This window comes from Sminthopsis crassicaudata, chromosome 6 (assembly GCF_048593235.1).
Source record: "Sminthopsis crassicaudata isolate SCR6 chromosome 6, ASM4859323v1, whole genome shotgun sequence".
NCBI classification, from domain to species: domain Eukaryota; kingdom Metazoa; phylum Chordata; class Mammalia; order Dasyuromorphia; family Dasyuridae; genus Sminthopsis; species Sminthopsis crassicaudata.
This window is the reverse complement of record NC_133622.1, coordinates 147,366,321-147,379,293: the sequence shown is the minus strand read 5'-3', so window position 1 is coordinate 147,379,293 and position 12,973 is coordinate 147,366,321. Positions and strand designations below refer to the sequence as shown.

Sequence of the window (12,973 nt, the reverse complement as noted above, 5' to 3'; positions counted from 1 at the left end):
ATAATAGTAGACAACTAAACATGAGTTAGAGGAACAATAAAATGGTGACAATAGAGTGCTGTGAAAGTACAGAATCTCTTCAGTTTTGATCTTCAGCAATAAGACCTGTAGAAAGTACAGAAAAGAGTTAATGAAGTCCAACAGCAACAAGTTAAGAATATTAAAAAGTTGCTTTATGGGTAGAACTGTTAAGAGTAAATTATAAAATGGCCTCCTTTCTAATTCACTTCTTAAATATAGATCAACTTTCAAAATCATTTATTTATTTATTTTAAAGATTCTTTTCATTTTCAATTTTGAATACCGAATTTGCTGCCTGACTCCCATATCATCCCTCCTCACTGAGAAAGCAACCAACATGATATCAATTATACAGGTGAAATCACATACATATTAGCCTTATCACCAAAAAAGCAAAACAATTTTAAAAGTGAGAAAATTATATTTTAATTTGCACTCAGAATTCATCTGCTTTCTCTCAGAAGATGAATAGTATTTTTTTATCATGAGTCCTTTAGTTTGTCTTGGAACATCATATTAGTGAAAGTTGCCAAAACTTTCACAGTTGATCTTCATTACAACCTGGCTGATACTGTGCTCCTGGTTTTTCTCACTTCACTTTGTATAAGTTCACAAAGGTCTTGCCATATTTAAACCTTCACTCTCATCATTTCTTATAGTACAATAGTACTACATCACAAGCATATGCCACAACTTTTTCAGCCATTCCCCAATTGAAAAGAATTCCCATACTTTCCAATTCTTTGTCACCACAAAAAGAGTTACTAAAAATGTCTTTGTATATATATTATTTTTGTCCTTTGATCTCTTTGGGGTACAAGACTATTAATGGCATTGCTGGTTCAAATAGTATGTATACTTTTTATAATCCTTGTACACGATATCCAGGCTATAATATTCCCCAAAGTATTCATTTTGGGATCTCTTTCAAGAGGTGATTGATGGATTATTTTGGTTTCTTCTTTTCTTCTGGGTTTAGATACTGGGACAATTTTCATTGATAATTTTAATTTTTTAAGTAAGTTATCCAGAATCATACAGCTAGTAAGTATCAAAGGTCTGAGGTTACATTTGAATTCAGTCCTCCTGACTTCAGGGCTGGTACAGCACAACACCTAACTGCCCCTTCTTCATATTTTTTTTGAATTAGTATGTCTAGACTCTTTTTTCAATTATGGATTTCAGATAATTATTAAATTATCTTTCCCTGATGAATTTTCCAAGTCACTTGTTCTTCCAACAAAATATCGAGTGTGGACCACAACATAGCATTCTCACTCTCTCTGTTGTTTGCTTAAATTTTGTTTTCTTTTGCAGTTCTTTTTTTCTTCCTTCTTGATCTGATATTTCTTGTGCCGCAAGATAACTGTATAAATATGTGTACATATATTGGATTTAACATATATTTTAACATATTTAATATATTGGACTACTGAGGGGGTGAGGGGAAAGAGGGGAAATTTTGGAACAGAAGGTTTTGCAAGGGTCAGTGTTGAAAAATAACCCATGCATATGTTTTGTAAATAAAAAGCTTTAATTTAAAAAAAAAAAGACTAATGAAAATGGCCTTAGGTCTCACTGACCCCTTTTGGGTTCCTGACCCCCTTTTTTCCTTTTTCAGGTTTTACAAATTGACTTTTCAGATTCATCATTTATTTAATAAGCAGTAGTTCATTTGAAATGAAGTAGCAATACTTCATATACTGCGTCTGTGCACACTAAATATAATAATGAAGCCCCAATATTGAATTACCCTTATTAGGTGATATAGAAACAAGTTATTAACAGAAATTAACATTTTCTCTTTCAGCATTCGAACAGTCCTGACTTTCTGAACTCTGAAGTTATAGGAGGTAGCTGTGGATCCATCAACAATTTCTCTTATATTTTACTTTCATATAATAACCAAAGAGAACGTGTCACTCTTGGGGACAAAACAAAAGATAGAAATTAAGTATTTTAGAACAAATAAACAGTTTTTAAAATTAGTGATTAATATTGTTGGGATTTAATTTATCTAGAATAAGTAGCAGGATACTACTAGTAATAGTAGGATTGTTGATGCTTAGTAAGTAATTTACAATTGAACTAGAGAATATAAGGTAACAGTATAATCTCTTATTTTTTACTGAAGTGGAAATTATAAGGGAAAAGAGAATACACATGCATCAAATTAATAAGAGTTTAAAGGATTCTAATCTAATTAAAATGAGTTGGGCAAGTCATATGGGATAATGTTATTGTAATACTTTAAACCAGATATAATCTTTTATATGAAGTATTGACAATGAAACTTTTGAAAGGCTTCTCAAATAATATATATATATAAATATGTTATATGTCTTTATATATATGTTAATAAATACTTTAAATGTACTAAACAAAAAAACCTACATCTGCCATCTTTCTTGTCTTATCCCTTTGTTCCAAAAAATATAAATACTTTTTAGAATCTCTTTTTAAAAATAAATTGAATTCATCAAGTAAGGTGGTTTACTTTTATATTATACAGTTTACCTGCTTCAATTAAGAAATATGAATGTATATTTTAAATCAAGTATATCCTTCATTTCAACTAGTACATCTTGTGCATCATAACCTCTACTGTGCATTGCAGATATAGAAGCAAAAAACACAACTACTAATAATTCCTGCCTTTAAAGAGCTGACAATATTTTCATACATTTCATCAACTTTTGTAATTCATTTCAAGAAACACAGTCAAACACTTTGACATAAATTTTAAAATAGGGAACCAGAGAAAACATATTATTCATACAAAGACTGAGTGTCAAAGTTCAGGGAGAAATATGCCTTTTTGCTATTTTGAATTGAATGATAAAAACATATTCTGAAACCCATTTTTGGTAACTTCCCAATGAATGTGCAATTCAATTTTAATAAAGCCAATTCTGTATTGAAATTGCTTTGCTGAGGCAGCTAGGTGGCGCAGAGCACCAGCCTTGAATTCAGGAGGACCTGAGTTCAAATTTGATCTCAGACACTTAACACTTCCTAGCTGTGTGACCCTGGGCAAGTCACTTAACCCCAGCCTAAGGGGAGAAAAAAAAAAAAAAGAAATTGCTTTGCTGATATGGGTATAAGTTCTTCTGAATGAGAAATCATGTCTAATGTTTTTTAATGTTATTTATTTTATTAATTTTTAAATAAAACATTTTCATAACATAGTAGCATAAAGAAAAAACATGACTGCACATGAAATTGCAAAGCTATTATGTACAACTTGCTATTTTTTTTGAAATATATAATAAAGTTATCATGTAACATTTTTCTTCCTTTCCCCATTAGACAGAAATAGGTATATTTGTAAAATCAATATATTCATATATCTATGTGATAGTATCTTCCTTCACAGATCCTTTGTATTTAACAGGCAAAATAACGTGGTCACTCAAAGTTGTTTCTAAAACAATATTGCTTTTACTGTATACTGTGTTCACTTGGTTCTGCTCATTTTCTTCTTCATTATTTTGTGCAATTTTATTCATGTTTTTCTTTTTTAAATAGTATTTTATTTTTCCAAATACATGCAAAGATAATTTTCAACATTGATCTTTGCAAAACTTTGAGTTCTAAATTTTCCTCCATTTCCCCTATTACCCCTCTCCCCAAGACAGGAAGCAACCTAATATAAGTTAAGCATGTATTGCTATTACTTTGTGCACAGTACATTTCACTTTGCTTGAGTTCGTGGAGGACTTTCTAGGTTTTTCTCAGAACATTCTGCTTATCATTTCCCAAAGAACAATAATATTCCATCATAACTACATATCACAGTTTACTCAGTTATTCTCCATTTGATGGGCATCTCCTAAGTTTCCAATTTTTTGCCCTAAGAGAGTTGCTGTAAATATTTTTGTATATATAAGTCCTTTTCCTTTTTTTAAATCTCTTTTGGGATTCATGCCTAGTAGTGGTATCATTAAGTCAAAGAATATGCACAATTTTGTAGCCCTCTGGGCATAACTCATATCTTTTGATCATTTATCAGTTCGGCATGGCTCTTTTTTATTTTTAATAAATTTGACTCCATTCACATGTTTGAGAAATAAGTCCTTATCACAGAAACTTCCTTCAAAATTCTTTTTACAATTAGTACAGTTAACTGTATTTTCCCCCATTTATTCTATTATCACTTTCATCTTGTCACTAGTCAACAGTGTTTTGTTCCTGACCACTCCCTCCCCCAATGTATCTTTTCTCTTATCACTTTCCTCCTTTCTTCTATCCCCTTCCCCTCCTACTTTCCTGCAGGGTAAGATAATTTTCTGTACCTATATTGATTTGTGTGGGTTATTTCCTTTTTTGAGCCAATTCTGATGAGACTAAAGTTCACTCACTCATCCTGTCCTCCACATCATCCTCTTCACTGTAAAATCTTTTTCTTGCCTCTTTAATGGCAGATATTTTATACCACTCCATTTTTCCCTTTCCCTTTCTCCAAAGCACCTCCCACTCTCGCTGTTTAATTTTATTTTTTAAAATATTATCCCTTAATATTCCACGCCCTTTTTCTATATGAAGTATTTTTGTCATAATAATGAGAAAGTTCTAACGAGTTGCAAGTATCATCCTCCCATGTAGGAATGTAAATGGATAAACCTTATGAAGACCCTTAAGATATCACTTTCATGATTATCTCCTTATACTTCTCCTGAGTCCTGTATTTGAAAATCAGATTTTCTATTCAGTTCTGGTCTTTTCCCCATGAATGCTTTTAAAAATCCTCTATTTCATTAAATTTCCATCTTTTCCCTTGAAGTTTACTCAGTTTTATTGAATAAGTGATTCTTGGTTATAATCCAACCTCCCTTGCTCTCCAGAATATCATATTCCAGGCCCTCTGCTCCTTTAATGTAAAAGCTGCTAAATCTTGTGTTATTTTAACTATGGCTTGCAATATTATCTCCTTTACCTAGGAGTTCTGAAATTTGGCTATAATATTCCTGGGAGTTGGGTAACATGCTCCTTCAATGTTATATCTTTGATTCTATGACCAAAAAGTCAGTAGTTTTGCTAAGATCTCAGCTTTCAAAGGAAGAAGAAATTGAATGACAACTAGAGCCCTGCTTCCTCTCCTCTGACACGTTCCACAAGATGAGCTTTGGTTGCCCAATTCTCGGTAAACCTGCTACTAACAATTTTCATGTTAAGGTGAGTAGTGTAAAGATTTACACACCTTCTTTGATGTAGCTTATAAAGGTTTAGGTCATGCCTCAAGTACCAGATGAAAAAGACATGATTTTGCATCAGTCTCAAGTACATAAGTGGTTTTGTTGACTCATTGGCTAATGTGAAAGAACAAAATGTCACTCAAAAGACAAAAAGAATGCAGTTAATAGGAATTGGTTTTGTCTTTATGTCTCTAGCACATAGTAGATCAGTGTCTTGCACATAGTAGCTATTTAATGAATTGGTTTGATAGCTAATAGTTTCATTGTATATTGTACTGGACAGCTCACCCTTAGACATTATTTTCATTTCTGGGTTCCACATTTCAGGAGGGCCCATATGGAGCACATCAGAGGAGTTTAATGATGAAAGTGACCGCACTTGAAAGTATCATATAAGATATAAGTGAAAGAAATAAGAATATTTAGCTTGGAGGAAAGAATATGGAGGGCTATATAATAGTTATGTTCACTAGTCAAGTGGAAGGAGGAATTAATTCATTTAGTTTGAAATCACAAGGGAGAATAAGGAAGATATACATAGGCAGATTATAGATCAAAATACAAAGAATTTCTAAATAATTTTCCTCATCTAAAAATTGAATGAACTATCTCTTGAGATCAGGTTTCTCATTATGGGAAATGTTGCAACAGAAAACAGATGACAAGATCTCATAGAACAATTCAAACATTGGAAAGGGGCCTTTTGGGAAGTGGACTAGACAATATAATCTTTAAGCTTGCTTCTAGTTCAAAGATTCTATGATATCTGATTTTACACGAAAGTGACCCTCTCTATTGTCAGTCTCCAAGCATTTATTATATGCCTACTACATGCATCAGAGCAGCCTTATCTCAGAATATACTATACAGACCCACTACTTTCTATCATTTATATGGTAGGTTGTAGTGGTGATTCTTTTTTTTTAATGAGTTAAACTAATTAACTATTAAGGTCCTTTCTAATCCTAAATTTTTATATTCTGTAAGATTCCTCTTCTAAGCTATGCATATTTCTAAGCAAATGTCTTTTTTAAATGTTCTTTTTGAATGGAACCAACTTGATCACTTTATCTCTTTGGACCTGTTTGTAGGTGGGATAATAAGATCTCTCTGAGCTTCAGTTTCCATATCTATAAAACAAAGATAATAATAACATTCACTTCACAGGGTTGTTGGGAGAATCAAATTTTTATTCATATATACACACATATATACATTCACAAATATATGTACATATACAGATATATATATATACTAATATGTGTATTGTAGTTTTGCAAAGCTTAAATCTTTATAGAAATAGTAGCTATGATTAATATTAAATATCTGCAGAAGGAGGTTTACAATCTTTAAACTACTTACTTCCCAGGGATATTTTGAGAAATGGGTTATATTAAATTCAAAGTGGTATAGAGATGTGAATTACTAGAGAAACACTGGATTTATCAACAATGCTCAGAGGCCACATCCTTCCGTGACTTCTATGAACAACTCCCTGTGGCTTCATGCTAATTGATGAAATGAGTCATGGGAAGGCTTGTGAAGAAGATTTGGGAAGGCTTCAGCTTGTTTTGGAGCATCTGTGTGAATCAGTTTGTGGACAAAGAAAGACTTTCAGACATGCCAGGACTTACACATACCTTTATGGTTTGGATCTCATTCTTGGCAATTGTTCCTCAAAACTGGATCAACAGAAACTTGTCTATTGGGGCAGAGCTACATTTATTTCCCCTTTTGAATTTTGTCTTCTTAATAAAGACAGCCAACAAACCAAACAAAAAAAAAAAAAAAAAATTTAAGAGAGCCTTGTTTTGGAGTTATGAGGGGAGGTAATAGCTGAGATCACAGTGCTAGAATTAAGAGGGATCAGAGGCCTTTTAGTTCAATCCTTCATTTTGCAGAGGAAGAAATTGAGAACAAGGGAGATCAAATGATTTGTTCAATATCATATGGGTATTAAATATTGAAGATGAGATTTGAACCCAAGTCCTTTGACTTCAGAGCTGGTGTTCTTCCAGTGTCATAACCCTTGACATCAGCAATGAATTAATTGTAGCAGGTCTCTGATGAGATTGTTTCCCAGTATTTATTTGGAGAATTAGACAAGAAGATTAGCGGGGGGGGGGGGGGGGGGGGGGGAAGGAGGGGAAATGATTTTTTTTGCTGGCTCTCAATCTTTCTTTCATTCTGCGCCTTCCATTAAGAATATTCTATTCCTGTAGCTATCCCCTCATGAGGAGAAAAGGTGGGAAGGGAAAACATTTGGAGTAGTGAGAAGTGGAGATTCAGTGTGACTTTGCATTTCTACAGAGCTCAGCCATTTCAGCAACATCATTATTCAGGATGACACAGCAAAATTAGGATTCCATCTCACCTTTGAAGATATTGTTTATTGTATGCTAAGATTAGATTGGAAGATACAAAAGAGAATAGGAAGAAAATGGTAAACCCATTTTGACTTGATATAAGGTAAAACAATTAGATCTATCCAAAAGTAGAATGGAGGTCTTCAAGTGGAGACTGGATGGCCACTTAAGTATGTTGTAAAAAGATATAAGATGATCCAAATGATTCACCTAGGTCCATTCCAACTTGGAGATTCTATGATTCTATTAGCAAGATGAACTTGTCTGTCATTTATTTACTTGACTATGAATATTAAGTGTAACCAAGTGAAAGAGAGCTGGCTTGAGAATCAGAGGACCCGGGCTTATATTGTGCATCTGATTCCTACTTTCCAAATGATTTGGAGCAAGACATAAACTCTTGTGAGTCTCAGTTTGCAGATCTGTAAAATAAAGGAGAAGAATTAACTAGCCTTTGAAGTCACTTCTAGCCTACGGTCCCTGTGATCTGTGATTAATGTGTGGCACAATGATGTCCATGTAATTGATTCAAATATTTACTATATTCAAATTTAAGATGTTTAACTTACTTTACCTGATTTTAGATGATCCTATAGTCCCTCATGAAACCATAGAGAATTTGTAGTTGTCACTTGTGACTAGTCATTATCACCCATCATCTATGGCTTCAAGAAGCCACATTGCAGCAGCCACACCCTGATAAAACTGTCTAGGCAGATGAGCTAAACTAGATTGAGTATAATCAACAGAACCCAAACCCATTGGTGAGGCAGGGGAATGTCTACCCAAGCATATGAAGACTTCCCCCCAATTGAATGGGCAGATGATAACAATTTGTTCCAATGGCCACAGAAGTGGATGAAGTAGGCACTTTGAAATGGTCAGACATTGAAGATGTGAAAGTCATCCACTACATTCCAGGCCATTGCTGATCATCTTGATTTTTGTCTTATCAGTGGAGTTCGATGACTGTAAGGGGCCTTTAAATGGGTGCCACAGCGCATCAGGAGATTGAGGCCCAGAAATAATTTCTGTGGATATTAGGACTGCCCTTGGGCGGGATCCTGGCCATATTGAGATAGCTTCCTAATGGGTGACTCTCTCACTGATTGGCTGTGTGTGTGACCTCACAGGCCCTATGTAAGCCCACTGCAGGCAGCAGGCGGTCCTCTTTAACCTGGCGCTCTTCACCCTGGCTCCCTAGCCTGGGTGGCCAAGCCAAGATGGGTAGCCAAAAGAGGTAAGGGTTTTGGTAGTGAACACATGGGTCTTCTGACCAGATGTTCACTCGGGAACCAACAAGTCAGGGCATCAGTTAGGGCATTATGTGAGTAGGTATAATAAAGGCTTTTAAGATTACACGTGGCTGTTCTTGAGTGCGCTACCGGTTATTAAGCTAGTAATTGTAACTGCCAGGAGAGCACGTTACAGATGACTCTGGAAAAAAGTTTGAAGCTGATGACTTTGTGCAACTTTATAAACTTCACTTAAATTTAATTCACTAGCAAGTTAAGACATCGTCTGATGATGTCATTGGTCCTCTTTGAAAACAAAGGATCAACAACAACAATAGCATATTTGGTAACAAGATTGGACGGCTTTTTCTCAGAGTGAAGCCTAGAAGAAGGATTAGATATGATTGAGATGTTTCCAGCCAGCAAAAGTACAAACAAAAGAAATTGTTGCAGTGACAAATTGAGACTCAATATTAAGAACATATTCCTAATAATTAAAATGATCTAAAATGAAATGGGCTGCTCAAGAAGTAGAAGGCTTCATTTAAGCTCCTAAAGCAAAGGTTTAATAATCACTTGTCAGAGATCTTTGTTTGGGTGTGACTTCTTAGGTTCCTTCCAACTTTGAGATACTGGGATTCAGCAAAAAGGAGGTGAAATTCAGGATAATAGCTTGAGAGGCATGCAAGGCAATTTTCTGATTTTGTATTTAAAATGGATGCGATCCCATTTCAAAGTCTGATTCTTTTTGTACAGCAAAACAACTGTTTGGACATATATATATATATACACATGTGTATATATATATATATGTACATATATATATATATATATATATATATATATATATATATATTGTATTTAGTTTATACTTTAACATATTTAACATGTATTGGTCAACCTGCCACCTTGGGGGGGGGGGTGAAGGAGGGGAAAAATTGGAACAAAAGGTTTGGCAATTGTCAATGCTGTAAAATTACCCATGCATATATCTGGTAAATAAAAAACTATTTAAAAAACTGGCTATTGTCAGCTGAGAAGTAGCTGATCAATTTTAAAAGAATGACAACAAGAACAAGAGAGTCAATGATCAAAGAGCAAGCTCCCAGAGGACATGAAAGAAGAAGGATGGAGGGCATAAGTAGAGAAGTACATCTTGGCAAGGAGAAAGATCACTTCATTCTCAAAAACTGAAACAAAAAGTGGTGTATGGGTGTGTGGGTGAGAAAGAGAAATGGAGAATTTTGAAGTGTGCTTTAGGCAGGATAAGTCTGGGGAAAATATTTATGATAAATTCTTAGGTTTTATCTGCACTAATCCCATTTTCTTCATTGTTTTCTTTGAGTGTATAAAATTAGTGCCACAAATAATCAATCCCTGATTGAAATTGATTTTGCCAATTTACAAGATGTGAATTCTCATACTGAAAACTTAACAATCAACTCATGAATGGCCTTAGTATACTTCTGAATATAGGGAAGAAGGCATTTGTAATGGATGCTTTCAACATTCTCACAAGTTGAAATTAAGAGAGAGGCAAAGACAGAGATGGACAGAGAGAGACAAAGTAGCAGAGAGACAGAGCAGAGACAGAATCAGGAGAATGGGGATATATGACATAGCACAGAAGCTAAGGGATGGAACAGTTTGGAAGAAATGGAACTGCCAGTGTGATTAAATGAATCAGGGGAAAATAAAATGATTGTCATATAGCAACAGAGTCCAGCTAAAATTGAATAATGTAAATTTGTTATAGACCCAAGTTAAGCGAAGCAGAAAGTTTGTGGTACAGTTTCCCCAGTGTGTGGAATGGATGCTAGACCCCCTTCCCCAAATTAACTAATCAGAGACATCTTCAGGTACAAAGAGAAAGCATTTATTTAGTCCCTGCAAGGAGAGGTCCAGGCACACCTGGGAGACATCTGCTTGACATGTACTTGACCTGGCAAGCCAGAAATAGTAAAGCTGGTTAAATAGCAAAGACCCAAATCTTTTCATTAGATGGACTAAAAAGGAAGTAACTATTACTGACCAATGGTCACCAATGTTGTCTGCTTCCTGTCAATTCCTAAAGCTGACCTAGGGTCTGACCTTCAGAGACCTCTAGGCCAAGAGATCATTGATTTCCTGCAACCTCTGCCCAAGGCCTGATCTTCCAGCTCTGCAGACCTCTGGGAATAGAGATCACAAGACTTAAGCCTAGTCTGACCTATTTCATCTCATAGACTCTTTGAAAAAGTGTCACCTGGTTTCACTCACCAGGATAGAGGTTGGGCAGAGTATAAATGGTGATTTGACACAAGAACAAAAGATTAAAAAGTAACATATAATATAATCAATCATATCCTAGAAGTTAGGTCAAGGAAGAAATGATGACTCGATTGAGAAAATGGCCTTTTCAATTTAAATACATTCTTTTCAGATCACAATGCAATTAAAAACTACATTCAACAAAAAGTTAGCAGGAAATAGACCAAAAAGTAATTGGAAACTAAATAATCTCATCTTAAAGAATGACTGGGTGAAACAGCAAATTACAGACACAATTAATAATTTTACCCAAGATAATGACAACAATGAGACATCATAGCAAAATTTGTGGGATTCAGCTAAAGCAGTAATGAGGGGAAATTTTATATCTTTAGAGGCTTACTTGAATTAAATAGAGAAAGAAAAAATCAATGAATTGAACTTGCAACTTAAAAAGCTAGAAAAAGACCAAATTAAAAACCCCTAATCAAACACTAAACTTGAAATTCTAAAATTAAAAATAGAAATTAATAATATTGAAAGTAAAAAAAAAACAACTATTGAATTAATAAAACTAAGACTTGGTTTTATGAAAAAGCCAATAAAATAAATAAACCTTTGGTATATCTGATTAGAAAAAGGAAAAAGAAAAATCAAATTGTTAGTCTTAAAAGAAAAGGGAGGGGCAGCTAGGTGGCGTAGTGGATAGAGCACCAGCCCTGAATTCAGGAGGACCAGAGTTCAAAGTTGGTCTCAGACACTTAACACTTCCTAGCATATATCTTGTAAATAAAAAGCTATAATAAAAAAAATATTGCTGTTGACTATATGCAACTTTTTGCTTCTGCTCATTTTGCTCTTCATTATTTCATTCAAGTCTATCCATGTTTTTCAAAGATCATTGAGCAATGCATAGAAGTATCCCAACACAGTTATATACCACAACTTGTTCAGCCAATTCCCAATTGACAGACATCCTTGCACTTTCTAGTTCTTTGCCATCAATAAAGAGAACTGCTATAAATCTTTTAGAACATATAGGCTTTTTTCCTTTTTCCTGGATAATCTTGGAAAACAGACTAGTAGTGGTATTGCTGGATCAAAATGTATAGGCAATTTAATAACTCTTTGAGCATAATTCGAGATTGCTCTCCAAAATTGTTGGATCAGTTCACAGTTCCACCAAAAGTGAATTAGTGTCCTAAATTTTTCACATGTCCTCCAATATTTGACACTTTTCCCTATAACCATTTTAGCCAATTTGACAGGTATTAAATGATATATTGATGTTATTTTAATTTGTATTTTTCTGATCAATGATTTAGAGCATTTTTCCTATGATTATAAATTCTTTTAAATCATTTGATCTTTTTTTTTTAATTGGGGAAATGACTTATATTTTTTATAATTTGACAAAGTGCTTTGTATATTTGGGATTTACAACCTTTATCTGAGAATTTGCCTATAAAAATTTTCCCCTAATTTTCTGCTTTCTTTTTGATCTTAGTGACATTTGTTTTATTTGTACAAAAACTTTTTAATGTAATCAAAATCATGCTACCTCATATTGCTTTCTGTCTCTTGTTTTTATTAATAAAAATGTTCAATTATTCATTATAGGTCATTATGACAGATATACTATGTTCTTCAAATTTTCTTGTAATATCTCTATTAATTGTAAATATTATTGTAATATCTCGCCCAATGTCTGCCAGGTTGCTTTCTAATTTTCTTAATAATTTTTTACTAAATAATGATTCCCTCCAAAAAAATTTGTCTTTACACTTGTTAAATAAAATTATTATATTTACTTGCTGCTGTAAGTCATATAATTTCAAGGGCAGTATACCACCTAGCTGCCCAGGAAGGGACCTTAGGGGTCATCTATTCCTACCTCCTTACTTTA

At 33.9% G+C, this 12,973-nt stretch overlaps 1 protein-coding gene across 1 annotated transcript in view; it reads left to right on the top strand.

Moving 5' to 3' along the window:
- The window catches only part of LOC141545723 (all-trans-retinol dehydrogenase [NAD(+)] ADH7-like), a 28,267-nt gene extending 26,004 nt beyond the window's left edge, over positions 1–2,263 (top strand). Inside the window, exon 9 of the mRNA XM_074272939.1 lies at positions 1,832–2,263. Within this exon, the coding sequence (XP_074129040.1) occupies positions 1,832–1,856 (25 nt within the window). The 3' untranslated portion in view covers positions 1,857–2,263. The remainder of the gene's footprint in view (positions 1–1,831) is intronic.
- The last annotated feature ends 10,710 nt before the right edge of the window (positions 2,264–12,973 follow it).